General features: G+C 43.2%; 1 protein-coding gene across 4 annotated transcripts in view; it reads right to left on the bottom strand.

Annotated features, from left to right (window-relative positions):
- AADAT (aminoadipate aminotransferase) overlaps positions 1-27117 on the bottom strand; it is a 1031752-nt gene that overhangs the window by 55252 nt on the left and 949383 nt on the right. For all 4 annotated transcript variants that reach the window (XM_069631415.1, XM_069631412.1, XM_069631413.1 and 1 more), the window contains exon 13: positions 5676-5777. In XM_069631415.1, coding sequence (XP_069487516.1) covers positions 5676-5777 — 102 coding nt within the window. The remainder of the gene's footprint in view (positions 1-5675; positions 5778-27117) is intronic.

Raw genomic sequence — 27117 nt, 5'->3', positions numbered from 1 at the left:
CAAAACTACTATTCGAGGAGCGAGATTTTCCATTCTAGTGAAGGGCAGGGATGACCAAAAACCACCCCGCATTCTGGAGAGCGGAGAAAACCTCTCAAACGAATGACAGTTTAAAAATTTCACAGATAGCATTGGTCAGATCGTGATATCCCAACAGGGTACTGCTCGCAGAGAATATGGCCAGAACGACTTGCCAGGTCAGGGTAGACAATGACCAGAGGAAACTGTTCCAGTTAAACATACAAAAGAAAAAAGGTGGATGGGCAAACAAGCAAAGACTAAGAAGCTTTTTACCTCCTGCGAGTTTGCTGAAAAATAAGCAAATGTCTGTGGTGAACTCTTTATATTGCTCGCCTGGTTCCATCCAGCACACCCACAATTCGCTCTCAACCATGCAAACATGCAAATAACGCTCACACTAAACACACTGCACGCAGCATACACACACCAAACATAGACATATCAGCAAATACGCATCCACATTCACACCCACTCACTTAACTGCAGTGCCCACCCGGGTGCCTGTACTGGCACCAGAACACACTGCAGACACAAAGCTGCGAGACGCAGATGCCAGTTTTTCTTGTGCATGCCATGATTCCTTCCCAGTGCATGCCCAGCTCCCAGGTTCAGCACAAGCGCTGTTCATTCAGCATTCTACTGTTGCCATAGCATCCATGCCAGAACACATCCAGCCTTGCTGTCAACCCAAGGAGAGAATTGAATCCCCTTTCCGTACCAGCTGGGGGCATCTTGATGCACTCAGTAGGTTGCATTGTCAGCTTTTGTTAGTTCTTTCTCCCTGTACTTTCAGCCAGACTGTTTTCTCTTTCCCAGAGCACTAAACCTGGACGTTGAGTCTAGCACCAATCCTTTTTGATCCCTTCCTCCTAGTTTTTGTTCTTCCTTTCTACTCAGTCTGGGTCCTTGCCTCTGCCTTCCTTCACAATTATGTCCTGTCTTGCCAGCCTAGCAGCCTTGGCCGTTGTGTCAGCCTGTCTACCTTGCCTGTTGTGCCCTGTCATGCCACCTGCCTGCCCGACTGGTTTTCCCCTTTCCTGCCAGCCTGCATAACTTAGCTAATGTGCTCCGTCACACCAGCCTGCCTGCCTTAACTGTTATGCCCTCTCCCGCCAACCTACTTGCCTGCCTGGCCCTGTTTCACCAGCCTGCTTGGTCTTGCCAGTCGACTTGTGTTCCACCAGTCGGCTCTGGCTCCATCAGCAGAAGTCAGTCATGTGTATCTATCCAGCTTCCTGTGCCAGTGTTTGCACTGTCCTCACATCACTTAAATCAGAGGACGCTACCTGGTGGCATGTTGAGTTCGGCCAGCATATCCAAGTAGTCACTTTCATGGGGCCACTGACCCAATTCTCCATTTCACATAGCGGCATATCAATGTACCAACACGAAACATCACAAAGGACTGGAAAAGACACACAGAAAGACACAGATACACAGGTGAGACGTGATGCTGTCGTTGACGCTTTATTCCTGAAAACCAAATCAGAAAAAAGTGAAGTTTAGTGAGAACAATTAGAAAATTTGAAAAAGAGGAGAACTCGGACATCAAACCCAGCTTTTCCTCTTTCTCAAATATAATGTCTCCTCCAAAAGAGCAGAGAATCAGAGTTAAACGAAATACGACAAAGGGCATGAATGAAAAGGAAGAAATGAATTTAAGAAACCCCTTGACATGAGATCCAAGAGATACACCAAACGATTTCCTTCCTTTGTAGGTTTTTCTAAGAATCCCAATCCTACCGGTAGCAGTGATCTGGAATTTGCGGAAGGGGGGTGTCCCTGTGCTGATGTTGATTTCCAAGTGTATTTTCAACCTTACAGAGTCCTTGACCAACCCATATGAACTTAATCCTAAGAAGAATGCCCTCGAGTGGATTGGCCACCTTTAATCTGAACAAAATGCAATCAAAATTATCCACTAGCTCACACTTTCTCTCTAAGCTAGAGATCCAAAATGCAATCAATATTATCCACTAGCTCACACTTTCTCTCTAAGCTAGATTTCCAAAATGCAATCAATATTATCCACTAGCTCACACTTTCTCTCTAAGCTAGAGATGAAAGGTGTTGTGCTACTATCTTAATTCAGGCACAGTATGACTTGTGGGGTCTCAAAGATACAGGGTCTCTGGCAACCTTGCTATTTCAAGACATACTTGAATCTCTAAACTAAGCAAGAGGGATAGGTCACTGTATTAGCATCAAACCCCTCTTTTGGGAGCAACATAATTTGATGGAAAGGAAATCACAGAACTCATTCTTCCCCATTCAACTCAATGAAGGTAAGGATCCGGTTCTCTCAAAAATTTGCTTAACTCAACAAAGAAGAATCATCAGCGAAAGACTGCTTAGGAAGCTACCGATGAATCAGAAAATACCCATACTTAATCTGACTTAATGCCATGGATTATAAGCACATGATTACCAGCAGTTATATGTTGGAGATCAAAATTGAACACAGAGATAAATCATAATTGCTGGGTCGTAAGAAACATTATTTCTGATTTTTATATCAATGATGACATACCTTGATTTGTAATTAATTTGCATCTCATTAACAACAAAAAGTCTGGTCCAGAATCGGAGGAAACCCAATGGACTTCAATGATCAATGTGAAAAACCTGAAGGTGTTTCACGACTCAGTCCCCGGGGATCCCTTATTCAGGTGGTCAGTGAAGGGCCATCACTATTGGATCCTGGCCCTGGTGGTGGACAAGCGAGGGAGGATCACCTGGGAAGGGGGGCCCTCAGGGAGTGGGGAGGAGACACCAGAGGATTAGACCTGGTATCCCCCATTTCCTGGCAGTTATTTACCTCATATTCCCTCTACCTTTATGGGATACAACTCCCATAATTCCCCTCCTTTTCTAATCAGCCCAACTACTGAGACGAGGAAGAGGAAGACTGGGACGAGGAAGATTACCACTAGTAACATGTACTGGCCTTGTCCCACTAATAAGGCCAGGCAAGGTCAGGCACTGCGTCACAATCACACACACACCTGAAACTCATGGACAGTTTTCCAAACTGTAAACGGTGGAGCACAGAAAGACACGAGAAGGAAGGCAGGGGCCAAGAAGGAAGGCAAGCCCGATGGTGAGACAGAGGAGCAGCTGAGAGAGAGCTGCAGGGAACTAGGCCAGGAAGAACGGGAAGCTGACAGGCTGTGAGTTGAGGCAGGAGAAAGCGTGGCGAGGGAGCCTTGTCTCCAAGAAGGGAAGGCAGGAGTTTGTAGGAAAAGCAGTTCCCTGTGCTGATCCACTCGGTCAGTCGTTTGTATAAGATACCTCCTCTGCAGCCGTTCCAGGGTTCCTGCAGGACAAAGCTCCCAAAGTGCCGGGTTTGAGAAGGAAAATGGTATGTTGTTGGATCCCTACGGGTAATGGTGCTGGATCAGACTTGTATTTTTTCCCAGGATGTCTGATCACGAAATCAATCACTGGAAACAATTGAGTTTTCATATGGTTGGTTTTTTAATGGTTAAGAAAGGCAAATGGTTGCCACCGACTTGCAGGTAAATATTCGTACATTTGCATGAGAAAAGGAAAAAAGCCAACTCGTGTTTCGACCAGGGGTTTTTATCAAGGCAGAAGATTGTAGGACTGGGTTGGGTCCTTGGATGAGATGCTGGTTAGCTTCTGTGGGGCCTGGTTGGGCCTCTGTGTACATTCATGGCTCACAATCACCATGTTGGATTTTTTTCCTTTTCTCATGTAAATGTACAAATATTTGCCTGCAAGACCCTGGCAACCATTTGCCTTTCTTAACCATTAAAAAACCAACCATATGAAAACTCAATTGTTTCCAGCGATGATTCTGTGATCAAACATCCAGGGATCACTTCTACAAGTGACACAAGTCTGATCCAGCGCCATTACCCCTAGGGATCCACCAACATTGCACGGGTCTCCAAGAAGCCAAGAGAGTTCAGAGAAGGGAGCCGAGGGGCTGGCAGCCCCTTTCCTCTATGCACCAGCAAACTGCTAATTTTCTCTCCTGGCCCGCGAGGCCGCCCGCGAGTGTCCGAGGGGCAGGTGGGCAAGACCCTGACCTCAACGAGTTGTAAAGAGAAGGAAGAGCGAAAGCAATCACAGCTGGTGAGTTCAAAGAAAGGGAAAGCCTGGTTTGTGATGTGCACGATTGTGGTAAACTACAGTGTTACACGCAAGGTTATGCGTTGAAGGATAAAGATAATAAACTGAAAGCTTGAATTTATTTAGCCGGCGAGGGAGCCGACGAGAAGAAAAGTTATGGAGCGGTGCCATTTGAGAAGGCACGTAGTTGTACGCTTCGGGAAAGATAAAAGAACAGTGAATATTGAAAGCGAAATGTGTTGAAAGCCATTGAAGGGAAGGGCACAAGGGAAACAGAGCGTGCAAAGATCCCGAAAGGTTAATGTGAAAGTAAATGGACATTTTTTGCGAAACGAGAAACAGAGTGGCAGAGGGCCCGTTCTGCGAAAACCAAGTGCAAATAAGGAACAGAGTGGCCGAGGGCCCATTCTGCGAAACCAATTGCAAGAGGCATGAATATTAAGAAACTGACCCTGCTATCGGAGTGGTCACGGATGGGGATGATAATACTATGCAGTTGCGAAGGTCTCGGACAGTGAACATTGTGAAAGAGAAGTACAACGGTTGGGGAAGGGAGTTCTTCCCAAGCTCTGAGAAGCGTTGCTGTTGTTTAACTGGAAAGTTTGAAGACAGGAGAAGGCAGCCTGTAAATAAGAAGGAACCTTGTGAATATCTATTTGTTTCGAGAATTGTGAAGCCGGGTCAGGGAAGCCCTAAAGAATCTATTGACGTGAACTGTGATGCATATTGAACTGACATTGAAATAGGCGAAGGAAGCCTAACAGATTAATAGGAAAACTTTGAACTGTGCATGCTACCCACCTTGAAGGAATTTTCTAAGAACCCCATTGAAGTAAACTTGGAGAAGGGAGTGGTGAGCAACTTTCATTGCCATTCTGACATTCTTTTAATACACTCTTTATTTTCATACCTTTTCCCACACTTTTGTTATTGTGAAACGTGAGGGCAAGTATAGGTTTCTGACACAGACGTTTTCCTTTGTTTGACTGACTAACTTGCACCATTTTATTTTACTTTCATGGTCGAGACTACTGCCATTGTAGAATTAGGACCATTTAGAAAGGACCCAACCCCAGCCAAACTTAATAAAGGTGTTGAAACTTGTACCTCTTGTGCCTGTGTTCTTACTTGTGATACCATGCCTGCCTCACATCATGAAAAGGCATTTTGGTCCGCTCAGTTACTTCCTTATTCTGATGATGTTCAAGTCAAATAAGAGGTTACTTACTATTCCAGGAAATATTTGACAATTCACTTTGCCAATAAATATTAGAAAAGGACAGACCGTGCATATATCTTACGATGGAACAATGCATTAGCTTTCAAAATCCCAATGACTTCTTCACTGCACCAAGTGATGAAGTCTCCTCTGGAACTTCCAAACCAAATGCATGGTTACACCTCTGCATAATATTTTCAGGTAGTCCAATAAAAGGTATCAAAACCTGCATTTTTCCGTTTCAGAAACTGGATGACATGTCGCCACATTTTTCCTTTCATATATTTCATTAATACAGGAAAGATATACCACATCCCTAAAATACTAAAATGTTTACCTGATCAATCTGTTCTGGAGACGCTAAAGAGAAGGAAGCTCTGACATATGGACATGGTTTTGACTTGTCAAGTGTAAATCCATTTCCTGGGGCAAAAAGCACCTAAGAAAGAACAACAAATATAGCAATATTAAAGTATCAGCCCTACATAAAGAATGTAACAAATTCAATTAGAGCATTAGTGTTCAATCACTGGGACAGACCAAAACTGTACCTAAATGCTCTTCCGATTCAATCAAGGGACAGCAGAGAGAAACAAAAGTCAAGAAATGGAAAAGGACGGCAAAACTTCAAAAACATGCCACTTGAACAATAACACAGAAAAATATATTGCAAAGTACATTCCTACAATGTTTTGTATTCAAGCCAAAAGCTTGAACTATAAAGAAAGTTAGTGAAATATCACATGCAGGTTTGGCTAGAACTGCATTAATGAGTACAGCATAACATTGCCTATGGTTAAAAGAGGTTGTGCCCTTCTTAAACTTCTTAAATTATTTAACATAATATGTAAATATTTAAAAAGGTGAACAGGGGAATATAAAAAGAATAAACCAAGGAGGAATCCAAGAAACAAACATTAAAGAGAGGGACAAAGGAGAGCGAGAGGTAATTGGGATTAAAAAGAAAAGTTGGTAACTTTGGGCTAACTATCATTTAGAAATATACATGGAGGAATAAAAGTAAAACGGAAATAGAAAGAAAACAAATTCAACATTTGAATTGAGGAACAATGTCCCAAAGAAGCAAAATGGCTTGCATTGAAATGGTAGTGGTGAGTGGAGTTTGAGGTAGGGTGCACTTCACTAAAATGTCATTAATCCGGTTTAGAAAGGGCAAATAGGCTATCTTCCTGTCTGCCTGCTTTGAAGTGGTGCAGTCAGAAATGGCAGTCCTGTGATGGACCCTTTGGTCACATTCCTAAAGAAGGCAGAGGGTGATGGAACTGTATTGAACAGGTCCATACAGATCCGTCAAGTTCCTGACTTAAGCCCTTCACATCAGTGACGGACAGTTCCATGGCACCTCACGATAAAACACCTTGGTATTGCAGTTTTCACAAAACCCGCTAGAATGGTCATAAAATTTAGCACATCACAATCAACCAGCACACGCATGATGTGCAATATCTGCCACACATGAATGTAGCAATCAGTGCTTTATTTTAAGGGTACCTTAATTTGGAAAACTTAGAGTATCCTTTCCCATTGAGCTATTGACAAGCTCATAACTACCAGCTTCATCCTGCCTCACTATTCTAAAGCAAACACATGCTGGCAGGTTTCCAAACACAGAAGCGAAGATGAAAAACCTCAGACATCAAAAGACCCTTCCCCATATAAGTGCTTATAAGGAACAAGTTACTTACCTGTAACTCTTGGTCTCCAGCATGGGTCTTGCAAGGATTCACATGCTATGAATATATTGCCGCTTGTATAGCCTATTTCTGTCACCTTGGGACACACTGCCCCAATCAATGACACTCATCCTCCTTTGCTTCACCTCTGGTGGTCATCTTCAGATTTGATCGCGCACGTAAAGTGGCAGCAAGGACCCGACAAGAATACAGAGGGGAAGGAGGAAGGGTTTGCATGTGAATGCATGAAAGAACCATTCTGGAGAACAAGAGTTACAAGTAATTAACTTGTTCATTCCGCAGCATGGGGTCTTGCATGGATTCACATGCATGAATATGATTAAACAGCAATACATATACACAACCACAGGAGCAAGCAAGGCTCAACAGAATCAATAAAACGTACTCCTGGAACACTCACGTCAAGAAAATAGGCTGCGTAGCACCGCTTGTCTGACACGAGACTACTCCCTGGAATCTGTGTCGACACAGTAGAATTTTGTGAAGGTGTGAGTAGACCTCAACGTAGCAGCCCTTGAGATATCCAGCAGCGGAACACCACAGAGGAACGTGGTCATAGATGTGATTGCTCTGGTGGAATGGGCCCTCAGTCTGCCCGTCAACGGCCTGTTAGTCAGCTGATGGCAATGTAGGATGCAGCCAGAGAGCCATCTGGAGATGGACGTTTTAGAAAGGTCCTTCCCATAACCCACAGGTCCAAAGTTCACATACAGTTGATAATTCTTTTGAAAGTCCTTTGTGCCACGTCCAGCGAATGCAAGGACCTTTCAGCAGGCGAAGAAAGGTTTGCAAAGAAAACTGGAAGCACCAAAGGCTGTTTAACTGAAAGTATGATGGGACCTTGGGCATTAAGGAAGGATGAGTCCTTAGAACTACTTCGCTGGGTGGAATGAAAAATACAGAGACTTGCAAGAGAGCCTGCATCTCACTAACTCTGACCAAGGTGATAGCCAAGAGGAAAGTGTTTTTCAAGAAAGAAACTTCAAGGGGGCACGATAGATAGGTTCAAACGGCAGCCCCATGAACTTAGAAAGTACCACATTAAAATCCCATGCAGGAGCAGGGGCCTTCACTGGTGGAACATTCCTGAAGAGGACCTTGAGGAACTCTTGTTGAGTCTATGCGACCACAGGGAGAGCTTGTTCGGCGTCTGGGTGTACCTGTAGATGGCAGCCATGTGTCCTTTGATCGATGCATGTGCCAGGGCAGCCTTAGCAAGCAAGAGTAAGCAAGGAAGAAGCTGTGGCACCGTAACGCGACATGGAGAGATCTTTAATCGGCAGCATTCCAAGGGCAGCAAGCAGTGTCCAAACTCTAGGATTTTGGCAGGCAGGTCGCCAGGCCCAGAGACGCTGGGTTGTGCTGCAGGATGGAACCTTCTTCTCTGGGAAGCAGGTCTGGGAGAGGAGGCAATCTGCATGCTGGAACCACCAAAAGATGGAGGAGATCTGGGTACCAGCTCTGCGGGGACCACGCCAGTGCAATGTGAATCATCCTGCAGCGGGAGAGTGTGTTGATCACACGTAGCAGCAAATGTATTGGCGGGAATGCACACTGGTACCGGTCTTCCCAATGGATCGAGAAGGCGTCCTCCAGACTCCTTGTCGGAGGGAACCTGCTGGTAAATCGCTGGCACTTGGTGTTGGTTGCTGTAGCAAACAGATTGATCTGAGGCTTGCCCCATTTGCTGAACATCCGAGAGGCTTGAGCTTGCTGGATCTCCCGCTCTTGGCAGGACCGCGGCTCACTGCTGAGAGAATCTGCAATGAAGTTTTGAAAACCTGCCAGGTGGAACAGGGCCAGGAACATCCGGTGAGCAATGGCCCAGCGCCAGAGGTTCTGTGCCTCCCAAAAGAGGACAGGCAACCTCTTCCCGCACTGCTTCTTGATGGAATACATGGCGGTCGTGTTGTCCGTGAAGACCCTGACCACCTTTCCCCAGGAGCCGAGGCTTGAAAGACTTGAGCCCAGAAAACTGCCTGCAGTTCCAGGATGTTGATATGCAATGCCTTCTCCTCCCATAGCCATAGGCCTCTGGCATCTAGTCAGCCCGTGTGGGTGCTCCTAACGTTCCAGCGAGGAGTCAGTCGTGACCATCTCCTGATACGCAGGGGTCCTGAACGCAGCTCCCTGCGAGATGTGAGGGCAAATGGACCACCAGTGCAGGACTTGGCAGAAAACTTGATTGCGGGCTATCCTATCATTCAATGAGCCAGAGATCTGGTTCTATCCGGCGCCAGAAACTTCTGAAGCGACCTCATTTTCAGCCTGCAGTGAAGGACAAGATGGATGCAAAAGGACATCAACCCCAACAGAGATTTGATGGACTGGACAGTAGCAATGATGGTTGACAACAGTTGTTGGACCTTCCCTAGGATGGTCTTTATTCTTTCCTCCGACAGAGTCGCCAGACACAATACTGACAGAATTTGGGATCGTTTATGGAGAATCCCAGTGAGGTTACAGCGTGGACCAACTCTGCTGTATGTTGCGCCACCTGGGCGTGAGAGTGAGACCGCTCCGCCGAAGGAACGCTTCCACTGGTGCTAGGCATTTGGTGAACATCCTTGGGGCTGACTTAAGGCCGAATGGTAACGCTTTGAACTGGTAATGTCTTCCTTCGATGACGAACCTTCAGAACTTCCAATGTTTTGAAGTACGCATCCTCCAGGTCCAGTGTCACAAGGAAATCTCCCTGCTAAAGTTGGCGGAGCACATGCTGCAGGGTGACCATCATGAAGTTCTGGGACTTCAGGAATTTGCTGAGACGACGCAGGTCCAAGATGGGCCTCCACTCGCCTGACTTCTTTCAAACCAGAAAGTATCTGGAGTATACTCCGAAACCCCTGAAGCGCAGAGGGACAGGTTCCATTGCCCTGTTCAGCAGCATGGCCTGAACTTCCTTGACGAGTTGTGCTATGTGCTGTTCTTGCCTTACCATGGTAGGAATGCAGGTGTACTTTTCTTGAAACTCTAGAGAGTGTTCCTGCTCAATGACGTTGAGCACCCATTTGTTTGTGGAAATTGTTAGGGGAGTTTTCCTAAAGTCCACTTGAAATAAGACTTGCCAATGGTATACAGGTCCCCAATTCTTATTATCTGTCCGTACTATTCATGAACCCTTGGTAAAGTGGCAGAGCAGTCAGGCTCCTCATAAGAAGATGTGAGCTGTAGGTAAGTACACTGAACCTAGTTAGTAATGCAATTCATAGAAACACACAAATAAATGTACATAAAATATATTTACACAAGATATGTATGCACATTAAACAAAAACACATAAGATTACTTGTAGATACTTTTCAAAGGCCACTGCTTAGTTTGTAGCTGCTCGCAGTTACAATTTTTACAGTGTTTGACACTGACAGTTATACTGTATTATCAGTATTACCATACACTTGCGTAAGTCAGTAGAAATACAGTAATTACATTTAGTTAGCAAAACCACATAAGATAAAGTCTTTTTGGAAGGAAAACAATTGGCTAGTCACACAAAAGCAGAGCTTAAGGTTCAAAAGGCAGTTTCTTTGCACACTAAGGCTTTTAAAGTCCAATTCGCAACCCAAGCTAAAAGGCAATTCGAGAGGGCTCAAACACATTTTGGATTAACTCAGCTTTCTTTCCTTTAGTACTAAGACATATTTCTTTACACATCTTTTTTTTTCTCAACAGTAATATTAATAAGAGCTTCTGCCTTATATATATTTCTATAGTGGACAAGGGGCCTCATTATAAAGTTTGCTGGTCCAGACACAACGGTACCGGTAAGCTTGCTGGTACCGTTGTTTCTGGACTGGCAAACTACAAGTTCTGCGAGCAGGTGCCTTTCAGCCTGCCAGGTCTAACCTGGCGGGCGTAATAGCACCCGTTTGCAGACCTTGACGGATGCACCGGCACCATTCATGAATGGTGCCGGTGCATCCGTCCTCCCCATTCCCATTGAGTCGTATGGGACTCAAATTGGAATGGGGAGTAATATTTTCCAGCTCCCGGGAATGAGCAATTACCGGGTCCACCAGAGATGTAATCCCCCGGTAATTGCCCATACCCAGGCGCCAGAAAATTAATGACTCCGGCGACAGCCATGCCAGTATTTACCGGCACGGCTACCCCCATAGTCATAATGACCCCCAAGGTTTAGTACTTTACAGTATAGTAACTGGCCTTGTGGATGGATTCTTTGAACATAATACAATCAGGAGTTAATGTAATCCAACCTACACAAATCCCACCGCTGTCACCAGTGTTAGGGGAGTTTCCCCAAAGTCCACTTGAGGTAAGACATCATAAAACTAGCCCAATGGTATGCAGGTCTCCAACTCTTAGTAGCAGTCCATACTACTCATGAAACTTTGGTAGAATGGCAGAGCAGTCAGGCTTGTAATAAGAGGAAGATGAGAGCTGTTGGCAAGTACACTGAACCTAGTTAGTAATGCAATTCAAAGAAACGCACAAATAAATGTATATTATATTTACACAAGATATGTTAGAAATACTTAGCACATTAAACCAAAACACATAAGATTACTTGTACATACTTTTCAAAGGCCACTGCTTTTTTTGTAGTTGCTCACGGTTACAATTGTTACAGCGTTTGACACGAATGACATTCTTCCATATTATCAGTACTACCTCGCACTCACCTAAGTAAGAAGAAATACAGTTATTACATTTAGTTAGCAAAACCACGTAAGAAAGTCTTTGGAAGGAAAACATTTGGTCTCCAGATTCCTTGGTCTGGTGACGAAAGGCAGGACAACAATCGGGATACCTCAGCAGCAGTCTGGAGCAAGGAGGGCTGCGCAGATTTCTTCAGCCTCTCTGGCCAGTCTGCGATATTGGCTCCTCTCCTGCAGCACCAACAACAAAGGACACACTTCCCAAGTCAATCTTCTTCGATTCCTGGAGTCCTGCACTCTGGTGAGGGGACTTGGATGTGTCCCATTGTGTCTCTGGAAGTTCATCTGGAGCTCAGCAAAGACTTGGACGGATTTGGCCTTGCCAAGATGATGCACTACGATTGGGTCAGGGGTCTCCTGGTATTTGCAGTCTGCAGGTCTGGAAAGCCATAGGACCTTGGGAGATGGCTCAGACTGCAGTTCATCTCAGGGCTGGTTGGTCCCACCAACCAACCAAAGGGAAGGAGTCTTCTTCAGAGCTCCTCTTTCACATAGAAAACAGAGAAAGGACAGCAGTGGTCACTCCACTGTGTTGCAAAGTGTCTGCAGGTGACTCTGGTCGTCTTCGGTTACTTCAGTTTCCAGTGGTTGACATGCCTTTCACCTCAGGAACCTCACCTTTTATTCAGTTTCAGCACACACTACTCTGCAATCTATCTCAGCAGTTTAGAGAAAGGGGCAGGTGGCTGTCCAATCAGGACAGACAGGCCCCCATTGGGAGCTCGTTCCATTCAGGCACTCAGGCAGACAAAGGGTAGGGGAGTGAAAAACTCCTCTTCCACTTCCTGCCTGCAAGACACATTGGATCCTAGGCAGGGACACCCAAGGGTTCTTGCCAAAGGCAAAACAAACACACACACAGAACTCCCCTCCCAGAATGGTAGAAAAAGGGCTAACAAAGGACACCCACGCTAGAAATGGCAAAAAAAAGCAAGGAGCCACCATGTTAGAACATAGGTTACCCTATTGTGCACACCTGAGACTGAATACAGTCTGCGGTAAGAAATAACACAATAGTGGATACTAGGTATCCCCTTGGCACTGCACATAAGGTGGTGTGTGCTAATCTCTCAAAGTTTCCTTAAGAACTGTAGTTCCTTGAGGATAAAGAATGAATCTCAAAGGAGAAACCTAAAGAATTGCCAGCAAACTGCCCATAAGGAGCTGTGTGCTGCAAAAGTTAAACAGATGCCTGGAAAGGGATATGGAGGAAAGTAGACTCCATAGTAAAAGTAAGACACAGAGAACAAAGTTCCAAAAGTCAGGGCAAATAAGAATGAATGAGTAAGGCTCAACTCATTCAAGATAAAAAGAAAAAGGTCAAGATGCCCAGCAAAAAGTGCTGGGGGTCTCACTAGGAGAGGGGATGAAGCATAATAATTATAATTGTCCCTACCACTGATGTTGCGTCACATGTCGACAAACCGGGAGAGCTGGCCTCCCACTGGGGTGCTGAAGTGGGGGATCGGGTGGGGACGGGCCTGGTCAGGCTTTCTTCTGCGTATGCGACCTGGTTGTTTTCATATGACGCTGAGTACCTCCCCTGTAGGCCTGGGAGCGGCCTCTACACACCTACTGAGCAGTGGAGAGGGAGGGCTGATAGTAGGAAGGGCTGAGCACTGTAGGGTATTTTGTGGAGATTTGGGGCCTGACGGTATTTTATTACCGCCAAAAAATAACTTAGCAATAATCACTCTTTGTATTCAGATTTGGCCATGTGCAACAATAATACAATGGACATGCATTATTTCAGCACCCAGACCTGCATATTTGGTATACGTGGTTGGTAGGCGCGGTTGGTGGCATTTTGGTGAGCATAATTCCCTTGTTTTATTTGTGGCCCCAATGTTCAAAATCCCTTATCTTTGCTTAGATTTTTCGTGTGATCACTAGAGAGACCTCAGACCTACATTTTGGGAAGACCACATTTTTCAGTAATAGTGATGGTGTGCCACCATGGGCGAACTCACTGACATATTTACGACAGAGAGCTATATATGGTAGTCTTGTGGTAATTTCCACTACCTTATATACAGTAGGGAGCTATGTTCAGAGAGTCTCTCTTCCCGTTGGCTCATGTACCTCCAACAAGCTATGCTACGGTCACTCACAACTGTTCATACTGATTCTGACATGCACACATCTGTCTTAAAATGACCATTGCACTGTTTAAAAATCTCCCCACATCATCGGCATTGTAATGGTAAATATTAAATACACCACCCGTCTGTTTTCAAATATTTTTCTGTATTATAAAAGTTGCATTTAAACACGATCTCATTCTTTACAGAAATAAATAAAATGGTACAGTAAAAGCATTGTCTATGACACACTGCAAAGAGCGTGGCGGAGAACAGAACTCAAATTGCAACATTATCATTTGATTAAGGCATGCACAGGAATCCTACACTGACTGCATATTACCGTACACACTCAGCTCCCACACTTCTCATTACCTTATCTTTTTAGTTGTTCTCTTTGTGAATGTGGCTCCCTTGGATTAACTCCAGCAAAAAGGAACGCTTGCCTTCTCAAACCGGGGTCATTGCCTGGAATTCTCAGCTTTTGCAGATAGGAATGCCTCAGCCAGTGGAAAGGTCCTTCTTTCAGCTCTCCCCAATCTCGACTGCACAATCTTGACTGTAGCAGGACTCAGGGATCTGCATTCCGTCAGGAGTCCCACAGCCAGGTCCTCTCCCCAGTAGTGCAGAAAAATGTCTCCCTGTCTTTTTCCCCGATACTGCCCACTAAAACTTTCATCTCAGCCCGTGTCCCAATGAAATCCATCATCTCTCATCCTCCTACTCTCAACAATAGCTTCGCTTATACATTTGCAATTGTTGCAAATCTGACTTCCTTCTTCCTGCAGTTATTGTGCACAAAAACACGGAGAAGCAGACAAAGAAGAGAAGAAAAAAAATCTGCACACACATTTAAATGGTTTTCAGAGTATGCCTAATTCTGCAGTGGAGAACACATTTCATTAGTGGGTTATGTTAAATAAGGTTTTATTAGTCAGGTTAATGGTTAATAGGTTAGCTGTTAATTTTCAAATGTGTCTCTCGTACCATAGGCATTTCAGGTGAAAAATAGTGTGCATTTTTAAATGAGCACGTGTGCTTTTAACTGTAAAAATAGATTTGCATCTTATATGTTAAAATCGTTTTTGACTGAATAGCCTGTCTTTCCTTGTTAATCTGGTAACCCATATAGCAATGCACCGCACCCTTGTGGTGATGCTGCAAAAAAAAAATGTGCTACTTGTGCAGTAGTGCTGTACTCTGTGCTGTTTGCTACCTGTGCAGTAGTGCTGTACTCTGTGCTGTAACATGCCAAATATCCTTACATATACCCTCCTTTTGTTTTTAGAACTTGGCTACAATCCAAGCCAATTCCTAAAAACAACTTGTTCTCTCTTTTTTTTTTTTTTACAATATAGCAATCCAACAAAATGAATATTCATGTGCATCAATGAAAAATTTGCAATCAACATTTCATCTGAGTCCATTTTTGCATTTCATAAAATGTTCCACATTTGCCTTCTCAGTGGAAGTGGCATTACTTTAAGTTTAAATTTTCCAAGTCAATTAAAAACAACGAAATAAAACAACTAACTAAAACAAATAATTAATATAACAAATTAAAATAAATAATTAAAATAATAAATACGTGGAACTTCATATGCCGGAACTTCTGTTTTGTCTCTTTTGGTATGTCCCGACCAGCGATGTTATTCGGTTCATTCGAGTATTCTTTCATCTTGGCAATCTTGAATCCACAGCAGTCATCTCTTTTGGCATTCCGGGTATTTTGTCTTCACCTCCACCTGGAGGCAGGCATCTTTTGGTCTTCATCCAGAGGACTCCAGGACTCCATCGTCTCTCCCGTGGGCTCTGATCTCGAAACCTCCGACCAAATCATGTTAATTGTCTAAATCAAAATAGAAAATAAACAAATTAAGTACATAGCATAATACTAACTTCATCCTTTTGCCAAAAATAAAACATGCTTGGTAAAAATATTTCATTTTTTTTTTTTCTGAAATTAAACACAAGTTAAAAGAAAACAAGCAGATATTCAATATTTAACACACTTTCTCTCTGCACACCAACCATGAGCTTCCATTATATGTGCATTTATTTATTTATTTATTTATATTATATATTTTTACATATATTACAGTGTTTATGTGCCATCATAACAATCAACTTTTTTTTTTTAACTTCTTTGTCACTGCCTCCTGACTACATCCACTTATTTTCTCCTTTTTTTTTTTTAAGGGACTTTATCTGTCTCTACATGCTCAAGCTGCCTGATCTCATGTCTGGGATGGCATGGTTTGATTTGATTTACATGGACAAACTGCTCTATTGCTGTTTCACCTTCATTTTTCAAAATTTTATTCACTACAGGAGAGACCTTATCTATAATTCGAAATGGCCCCTGCCAGGCTGCTAGAAATTTAGAATTTTTCTGTTTACTTTTTCCAAAATGAAACTTGTACACCTGATCTCCTACACTGTATTCCTTTACTGATGTCTTTTTATCATAATATGACTTTGCACTGTCAGCAGCTCTTTCCAGATTTCTCTGCACAAAAGCAAATGCATGTTGCAAATGTCTCCTCAGTTCATCAATATATTCATGAACTGTGGATGCACTCACAAGGGTTTGCTCATGTGTTCTGTATAGTAGGTGTTGTGGTAACACCATTTTCCTACCTGTTAAGACCTCATGGGGGCTAACACCTGTTGCTTTGGCAGGAGTCGACCTGATTGCCATCAAAACCAATGGTAAACGCAAATCCCAGCTGGAACCTGCTTCTGCCACAAATTTCTTTAAAATATCCACAACAGACCTATTGCTTCTTTCAACTGTACCTGAAGACGCCGCCCGATATGCGATATGTAGTTTCCTTTTCACACCTAGTATTTGCCATACCTTACTCATTAGAGCACTTGTGAAATGACTTCCTCTGTCTGACTCAATTCTTTGTGGCAACCCAAACCTTGAGAACACATGGTTCACCAGCAATGTGGCTGCTGTTTGCGCACTACAATCTGGTGCAGGAATGCACTCAATCCACTTCGACATCAAACATACCACACTCAAAATATAACGGTGTCCCCTGCTCGACCTTTTTAAAGGACCTACATAGTCTATTTGCAAATCTGACCATGGGAGAGTTAGGCCTCTTTTCATCAATGGTGCTCTATGCATTGGTGAAGCAGGTTTAAATTGGGCGCATACTAGACATCCTCTAGTATATAATTCCACATCTTGGGACATATGTGGCCAGTAAGCATAATCTTTTAATATTTCTAATGTTTTTTGTGAACCTCTATGGCCCGCAGTTATGGCATCATGTGCATGGTGTAGCATCAGTCCTCTGAATGAAAGGGGTACTACCCACTGTATTTGTCCTGTTATGGACTCTCTAATCATGAGTCCATCCTGTAATCTGATTCGTGTTTTGTTCTTTAATAACACCCTCAACTCTTCTTTTCCCATACAATCATTTTCTGTTAAAGGATTTTGTTCATGATCTATCAAATGATTATAATAGATTCCCAAAATGTGATCATTCTTTTGTGCCTCAATCAAATCTTGGTCTGGCGTGTCATGGCTCCACTGCACCACCGGTTGATCTACCTCCTTTGGTGCTTTAGAACGTGTGACTGCATCAATTTGTATTTCACCCATTAAATAATCAATAGGTAGCAATTCTCCCATTACAGCCCCAATCTTAGCCAGATGGTCTGCCTTATCATTTCCCTCCTTATCCTCTCCTGGTGTTTTTAAATGCCCACGAATTTTTCTACAGTATATTGTTAAATTATTTTCTGACACCAATTTGTCTATGGCTTGTATCATTTTTCCATGTTTAAGTGGCTTTTTGTTGTATGTAACCATGCCTCTTGCTTTCCAACCAGGCAAACACTCCACAAAGCTATTCCGTGCATAGTCAGAATCAGTCACCAGGACAATTTCACTGAACTTTTTATCAACTGCAGTAGCAATTGCTTTATAGATGGCTGCCAATTCCGCCACCTGACTGCTCCTATCTCCAATCCTCATCCCTATACTGGGAACGCCTTCACATTTCAACCAGACATTTCCTATTCCTGCCACTAACTGTTTATTACTGTCATTTTCAATGTGAAAAGCACAACCATCCACATATACAGTTGGTAAATCCTTGCATGTTTTTTCATCAAAAGCTTTGTGTGATGATTGTTCAAATTCCTGCAAACTAGTTTCCACTTCCATTTCATTTGGTATTTGTTCAGCTGCACAATCATGTAAGTCAGCTAACCCTTGAGCAATTGGGCTCTTTTTATTTTGTCCATATCTCACTTCTATGGGAAAACCTTGTAATGCCAGCGTCCATGAAGTGATTCTGGATTGCGCTAGATTGCCTGATCTAATTCTTTTACTCTCTAAAAATTGCAAAGGTTGATGATTTGTTTCAATAATCACCTTTTCTCCCTGAACAATGGGGCGGAAATGTTGTAGCGCCCACACAGTCGTTAATAGGGCCTTTTCACATTCATTAAATCTCATTTCAACTTGGGAAAATGCCTTACTTGCATATGCAATGGTTTTGTGATTCAAATTGTGTTTTTGTGATAATACTGCTGACATACAATGTTCAGAAAAACATATTTCTATAAAGAAATCCCTGTCCTTTATGGGGTATGCTAAACATGGTGCCTTTACAAGACATTCCTTCAATCTAGCCACTGAATCAGACTGCTCTCTTTCCCATCTCCAGGGAGTATTTAGTTTAAGCAGTTTATTCAATGGTTGAGTGATTTCTGCATAATTCTCAATGAACTTTCTGTTATAGCCTGTCATCCCTAATAAACTTTTTACTCCTTTCACATCTTTAGGATCTTTTAATCTTTGTATGGCCTCTATTTTCTTCCTTTGTGGATTTAGCCCACGTTCAGTCACTTCATGCCCTAGAAAGCTCACTTTTTTCTTGCACCATTGTGCTTTTTGCAAAGATACTTTGGCGCCTGCTTTCTGCAATTGGCCAAGCACATGTCTTATTTCATCAAAATGGCTTTTCAGGCTTTCATTTTTTATCAGGACATCATCCACATAAACTATTGTTCCTCTTTCCGCTGCATCCGGCATGGCCTTTCTCAAAAATATGCCAAATTCACTCCCACTATTGATGTACCCGAACGGAGCTCCAAGCCAGGCATATTGAGTCCTGTCAAATGTAAAGGAAAATAAGTGTTGTATCTCCTCTGCCAATGGCACACACCAATATCCAGATGTGAGATCTAACGCGGTAAATACATTTGAACCATGTATCTGAGCTAGGCCCTGATCAATGAATGGTAGTGGCCATCTAGATACTGGTACTCTTTTATTTAACTCTCTTAAGTCTGCACACAGCCGCCATTGACCATTTGGCTTTAACACACCTAAAATAGGCGTATTGGATGTGCTATGAATGGGCCTGATTATTCCCCGTGATTCCAAATTTTTAATAATCTCTGCCAATGATTCTAAACATGCCAGCGGTAGTCTATACTGGCGTACAAACACTGGATTTCTGCTACAACCTTCTGGTAGTGTGGCCACATGTAAATCAGTTAAACCACAATCATAAGCATCTTTTGCAAATACATCCTTAAACTCCATAAATATTTCCCTCAGGTCGTCTCTATCCTTATCGCTGTCACATGCATCCGCTAAGGAGATCTGCTCTTCTACCATTTTGGAAAATTCTGGAAACTCTTCTGGTAAAGGAATCTCAGCGCTTTCCTCTAACTGTGTGGCTGTGTCTTTTTGTAGAGCTGCCACTTTTAAATATTTTGGCATATCAGCTTCCACTTCAATGGGCTGATTTCCTGTTTCATTTTCATTTAAATTAAATATTATGCAATCCTCTTGATGGCAGCACACTGTCTCATTTGAATCATAAGGATACACAGAATGAATTTTAAATATTCCTTTGGGCTGAGAGTCCAGGTGTTCTGGCAACTCGCCCTTGGCATCTACATATTTTTCAGGAATATTCCCAATCACCATGTTATTTAAATCTGCCGTATAATGTGATTTTTGTATGGCCATTCCTAATGGGGAGTTTTCCTCTAAATGAATATCCTGACAACCTTTATTATTTACCATGATTTTTACAGATCCCTCACCAATGTCTACCAATGGAATGTATTCATAATCCAGGCCTTGCTGTTTTATGGATTCATTCAGGCATACAAATGCATCAGAGCCTTTCATCTGCTGTCCATTTTTGCATTTCAGTGTTATTGCAAACTGTTTTGTAAATGCAGGAATAATAGTATTTTTCCTCATTTGTAATTCGACTGCATAAGGAACCAGTTGTGCACAATGATAAGCCCTTCTTTTGTCTTCAAATTCAGGTGCCGGACCACCTAGGCGTGACCATATTTTTTGATTAAGTAAATCTAACACCATACACATTCTGTGCATGATGTCATTGCCCATGTAAAATTCATTTTGTGCTCCACTCACTATCCATACATTATGGTAAATTGTTTTCTGCCCAATGCTAATTTTAAGCATGCATCTGCCTGCAATTCGGTTTTCAAAGTCTGGACTGTCCAACCCAGAAACATATTGGTTTTTAATCCTAAATTTCGGGATTTCTTCCCTCTCCATAATTTTTTGCAACAATTTCTCATTAATGAAACTCCTTTCATGTTCAAGTGCTAAAGTGGCTTTTATTGTTTTAAGATAATCATTTATACCAACATGAACCCATGGTTGCTCATCTTCCATGTGTATTTCTGCCAGAGTGGTAATGTGTTTTTCTGAATCTGTTTTAGGAGCAATATTCTGTTTGCATGTTTTCTCTTTTAAATAGAAACGTAATGTGTGCTCATCTATGGCAGTCTGCCAATCTTTCCTTGGGTCCAAGTATATTTGTACAGGTAGTTTTTCATTGTCGCTCTGCATTTTGTCTTGACATATTAATATAACAGTGACACTAGGTATGCAGCTATTCTGGAGATATACCTCCACAGCATCATTTGTTTTGGCAACGGTGTGACATTCATTTATATTGCTGTTTTGTGATTTTAGTTTCTTAGGCCTCAATGGTTTTTTTGTTAATGACCACAGCACTCCATTCACCCCATCTATGAGAGGAGACAATCTTTTCAGGCAATCTGTCCCCATCAGAAATGGAATTTCACAAATAGATGTGATCAATACCTCTTGTTTCATTCTGTGCTTTCCTATTTTTATGTCAACCTCAGTTACACCTATGATGGGCACCTCCTCCCCATTAAAGTTATGCACCGGGCCTTGATTTGCCTTCACTGTGATCTGACTCTGTGGAGGCCTCCCTTCATTGATACTCTTTACCAGCTCCTTGGACATAATTGTGGCCTGTGCACCAGTGTCAATCATAGCGAAGGTGTGGCATTTTTCTTCTACAGTGATGGGTGCATAATATCTGTCCTCAACTTCCTCTAATACACATAAGAAATGTGAATTCTTACTGATTTCAGGGCTCACCTTTCTCAGATCTTTTTCACTTTTGGCTAAGCACATTGGTAAATGAAAAGACATTTTTCCCTTCTTTTTACCCATTTCTGTGCGAGATATTTTATTCATTTCTCCATGTTCAGAGGTTTTTTGGAGTGTGGCCACTGTTCGCCCATCCATCTGGGTAACATCAGAGACCACATTACAACCTTCCAACTGAACATGTGTAACAACATCATTCAGCAATTTGTCATTTTTTAATTCTGTGCATTTGTGATCATTTAGTGTAATACCAGCCCTTTCAGCCTCTTCAAAAATATGTGGCTCAAAGAATTCTTCAGGTGATTGACTTGTACCCTCCTTGTGAGTATTTCCTTTTTCTGTCTGTGTTTGGTCATTGTTTTGCTTGCCCAGGGAAGGAGCTATGGCATCCCCACTTACTCCCTGTTCACTGATATTCCCCATGCATGAGTCATTTTTCTTAAATCTGTTCCTTTGTTCTTTTGGAATTCCTAATGTTTCTTTTTCATTTGTGCAAATCTTTACTGTTTCATTTAGCTCTAAGTTAAACCGTACCTCTTTTTTAGAAGTATTTGCACTTTCTATCACAATTTCATTTACTGGTACTTTCATTTTTAATCCATTAGTCATCTCAGAGTTGTTATGTAAAATTATATCAGAGCAATCTGTCATTTTGGCACTGCAGTTATCATGAGTACTTAGTCACTTTTCTGAAGCCCCCCGGTCATTGCTATGGCCATCAGCCCCCTCTTTGGAAGGTTGTTTTTGCACTGTATAGAGCTTTCCTATTTGCTCAGCTAACATTTTCACTTGGGCCTCAAGGCACTGGAACCTTTCCATCTCTCTAGGATCCTCTTTCTGTGGCCTAGGTCGATATTGGTTGTTTTCCCCCTGATTGGATCTATTCTGATACCTCTCAGGTGATTGATGTCGGTTGGGATGGTTTCTGAACTCTTGATTCATTTGTGGAGGGGAGCGGGTTGCACCCATCCTTTGATTATAGTCCCCTGGTGGGGAATCATTGTACTGGCGTGGATTGTAGTTCACGTTTTGCCTCATGTCCTGTCTCTCAGATTGTGGGTACTGACCCCTATGTTGATTTCCATTATCAGTAAATCGATCCACATATCGGGGCCTATCCTGATAACCATATATCATGGTGCTGGGATCAAATCTGCTCTGTGTCCCCAATGACTGGTAGGGACCATCATTTCTTTGATCTTGATTTTGTCTCTGGTTATTGTTCATACCTGCCATATCAGGCCGATATCCTACCCGGGGTCTATCCCCTAAATATCTAGGGCTGATGTAGCTCTCTCTATTACTAGGATCATGTGTTTGGAACATTGGTACAGGAAATGGCGATCTTTGTTGATTACCCCTTTGTTCAGGTGTCACATTATTTTTACCTTGGCTTTGAGCAGACTCAAGGGACATTTTGGCTGACCTGATTTCCATTACTGTGGCTGAGGGTTCTTTAGATTTAGGCCTGGTATCTTTCATTTTATCACTTTCTCTACCCTGACAATAGAGTACCTCATATAGCTTTGTGCTTTGATGTACAATCCATTCAAGGGACTTGTCACGGTCAAATTCACGGACCAATTGGGATATGATGTCTTTCTGTAGCCCATAGAAGTATGCGGTTTTAAACTCATTGGAATTTGAGTCAAAAGATACATCAAAGCGAGAGAATGCTCTTTTTAAGTCTTGTAAAAATTGGCGAGGGGATGTATTAGGTCCAGCAGTAATTGTGTACGCGACTTTCTTTGCCTCCTGCAATGACTGAAAAGGAGAAAAATGACGCCTAATTTCTTTTTCAAACTCCAGCCATGTCATATTCTGCTGTTCATTTAATCCCCTTATGATGCTGGCCGTCGGGGCATCTAAAGTTAAATGAAAATATTGTCTGTACTGTTCCCTAGGTATCTGGAGTGCTTTAAAAATGTCATGCACCGCTTCTAAGTGATCCTCAATGCAGCATTCACCTCCCTTTTTAAATGGTTTGATCAGGGCTTTAATGGATTTCATTATTTTTATGGGGCTACTTGTTGCAATGCATGGAATTGCACTATTTTGTGACTCAATCCTGTTTTCAGGTGTATGAGATTGGTGGCTGCCCCCAATGGGAGTATCAAATCCCCCAAGGGCGCTGCAACCAAGTTCAGTCACCGGCCCAGTCATTGGGGCACTAGCTCTTTGGGCATAGCTAGAATTCACCTCCACTCCATTGAATGTGGTGCCCTGCCGCCTCTCCTGGGACCTGGGAATGCACATTTGCTGTTCTAAGTCCTTACACTTTTTAAGGAGTCTGTTGGCTTCATCATGCAAATAATTATTTTCATCACTCATTTTATTAATCACCTCCTGCATATCGCACATTTGCATTTGGCATTCATTGAACTCTTTATTTCTCTTGTCTCTTTCTTGAATCATTTTAATCATTTCTTGTTCTGCACTCTGGAGATCACCTTCTTTTTCGCAATGTTCTTTTTGTAAAATCTGCATTTCTGAAACAACCTGATCTTTATCCTGCCTAATGTGATCCACTAAGGCTTTTAAGTGTGCCAATTCTTGCTCACTATCTTCAAATTGTTTCTTGCTTTTGGATAACTGAGTATCAAAGTCTCTGCATTTTAATTGCATGTCTTTTTGGCATACATCCAATTCTGCTCTCAACATTTCCTGATTTTTACTTGCCCCCTCTAATTCAGTCTTTAACCTGTTAATTAGCTGAGTATCATTCTCTTGCATTCGCAGGGATTTGTTTAAAATAAACCATATTTTGCCGCATAGCCGTATTAAACAGTCTTTCTCTGCACTTTTATCGGCTGCATTCAATAATCTTGTAAGGCAGACCTGAATTATGCTGCCTTCTGCAAAAATATTGTCTAGTTTTTCTTTCTGCACCTCACCCTGAATGCGGTTACTCCATTCTAACGTGCTATTCGAAGACCAATTCCCATGTGCAAATAACTTTGCCTCTAAATATTGCCCTAGATCTGAGAATGTGGTTTCCCTTTGTGACATTCTGAAATTCGTTTTTAGTGGCACACTGCTATTATAAAATGGGTTCCCTTTAATGTGCAAATGGCAGTGTGAGACACACTTGCCACGCCCAGTAGGTACTCTATGATCACTTTCCCGGCCTGCAACGCACCATAAATATGTAGGGTATTTTGTGGAGATTTGGGGCCTGACGGTATTTTATTACCGCCGAAAAATAACTTAGCAATAATCACTCTTTGTATTCAGATTTGGCCATGTGCAACAATAATACAATGGACATGCATTATTTCAGCACCCAGACCTGCATATTTGGTATACGTGGTTGGTAGGCGCGGTTGGTGGCATTTTGGTGAGCATAATTCCCTTGTTTTATTTGTGGCCCCAATGTTCAAAATCCCTTATCTTTGCTTAGATTTTTCGTGTGATCACTAGAGAGACCTCAGACCTACATTTTGGGAAGACCACATTTTTCAGTAATAGTGATGGTGTGCCACCATGGGCGAACTCACTGACTTATTTACGACAGAGAGCTATATATGGTAGTTTGTAAAGGTAGCGGGCGCCCCTCTCTCGACAGAACAAGGCCTGATAACCTGTTCAGTGGTTATTAACCACTTGAGAGTTCGCAGCCACTGCTTTTACTCACTGTGCCTTTCACAGATGGGAAATATCCATTTGCATATCAGTCTTTGTCCTGCCCAGGGGCAGTCCAGCACCGAAATGCAATGGCAATTCCAACCTAAACGAGAGTACCACCAGCAACCCCATACACGTGTTTCACCCTTGTTGGGGATCATCAGTGAGGTGAAGCTGATGCCTCTCTAAGCACAGTGAGAGGGAGACCACGTCTGGTTGCCCCCAGGAGACCCAGGGTTACCAATCCCGGGTTCCTTGAAATTTAGTTTGTAAAGGTAGCGGGCGCCCCTCTCTCGACAGAACAAGGCCTGATAACCTGTTCAGTGGTTATTAACCACTTGAGAGTTCGCAGCCACTGCTTTTACTCACTGTGCCTTTCACAGATGGGAAATATCCATTTGCATATCAGTCTTTGTCCTGCCCAGGGGCAGTCCAGCACCGAAATGCAATGGCAATTCCAACCTAAACGAGAGTACCACCAGCAACCCCATACACGTGTTTCACCCTTGTTGGGGATCATCAGTGAGGTGAAGCTGATGCCTCTCTAAGCACAGTGAGAGGGAGACCACGTCTGGTTGCCCCCAGGAGACCCAGGGTTACCAATCCCGGGTTCCTTGAAATTTAGTTTGTAAAGGTAGCGGGCGCCCCTCTCTCGACAGAACAAGGCCTGATAACCTGTTCAGTGGTTATTAACCACTTGAGAGTTCGCAGCCACTGCTTTTACTCACTGTGCCTTTCACAGATGGGAAATATCCATTTGCTTATCAGTCTTTGTCCTGCCCAGGGGCAGTCCAGCACCGAAATGCAATGGCAATTCCAACCTAAACGAGAGTACCACCAGCAACCCCATACACGTGTTTCACCCTTGTTGGGGATCATCAGTGAGGTGAAGCTGATGCCTCTCTAGAGGGGCGCCCGCTACCTTTGTAAAACTATTTGTTAAGGAACCTGGGATTGGTAACCCTAGGTCTCCTGGGGGCAACCAGACGTGGTCTCCCTCTCACTGTGCTTAGAGAGGCATCAGCTTCACCTCACTGATGATCCCCAACAAGGGTGAAACACGTGTATGGGGTTGCTGGTGGTACTCTCGTTCAGATTGGAATTGCCATTGTATTTCGGTGCTGGACTGCCCCTGGGCAGGACAAAGACTGATATGCAAATGGATATTTCCCATCTGTGAAAGGCACAGTGAGTAAAAGCAGTGGCTGCGAACTCTCAAGTGGTTAATAACCACTGAACAGGTTATCATGTCTGTTCTTGCGAGAGAGGGGCGCCCGCTACCTTTGTAAAACTATTTGTTAAGGAACCTGGGATTGGTAACCCTAGGTCTCCTGGGGGCAACCAGACGTGGTCTCCCTCTCACTGTGCTTAGAGAGGCATCAGCTTCACCTCACTGATGATCCCCAACAAGGGTGAAACACGTGTATGGGGTTGCTGGTGGTACTCTCGTTCAGATTGGAATTGCCATTGTATTTCGGTGCTGGACTGCCCCTGGGCAGGACAAAGACTGATATGCAAATGGATATTTCCCATCTGTGAAAGGCACAGTGAGTAAAAGCAGTGGCTGCGAACTCTCAAGTGGTTAATAACCACTGAACAGGTTATCATGTCTGTTCTTGCGAGAGAGGGGCGCCCGCTACCTTTGTAAAACTATTTGTTAAGGAACCTGGGATTGGTAACCCTAGGTCTCCTGGGGGCAACCAGACGTGGTCTCCCTCTCACTGTGCTTAGAGAGGCATCAGCTTCACCTCACTGATGATCCCCAACAAGGGTGAAACACGTGTATGGGGTTGCTGGTGGTACTCTCGTTCAGATTGGAATTGCCATTGTATTTCGGTGCTGGACTGCCCCTGGGCAGGACAAAGACTGATATGCAAATGGATATTTCCCATCTGTGAAAGGCACAGTGAGTAAAAGCAGTGGCTGTGAACTCTCAAGTGGTTAATAACCACTGAACAGGTTATCATGTCTGTTCTTGCGAGAGAGGGGCGCCCGCTACCTTTGTAAAACTATTTGTTAAGGAACCTGGGATTGGTAACCCTAGGTCTCCTGGGGCAACCAGACGTGGTCTCCCTCTCACTGTGCTTAGAGAGGCATCAGCTTCACCTCACTGATGATCCCCAACAAGGGTGAAACACGTGTATGGGGTTGCTGGTGGTACTCTCGTTCAGATTGGAATTGCCATTGTATTTCGGTGCTGGACTGCCCCTGGGCAGGACAAAGACTGATA

Source organism: Ambystoma mexicanum, chromosome 6q (genome assembly GCF_040938575.1).
Source record: "Ambystoma mexicanum isolate Mex_15411 chromosome 6q, UKY_AmexF1_1, whole genome shotgun sequence".
NCBI lineage: Eukaryota > Metazoa > Chordata > Amphibia > Caudata > Ambystomatidae > Ambystoma > Ambystoma mexicanum.
The sequence above is the reverse complement of the archived record's forward strand: the minus strand, read 5'-3'. Positions and strand labels throughout refer to the sequence as shown.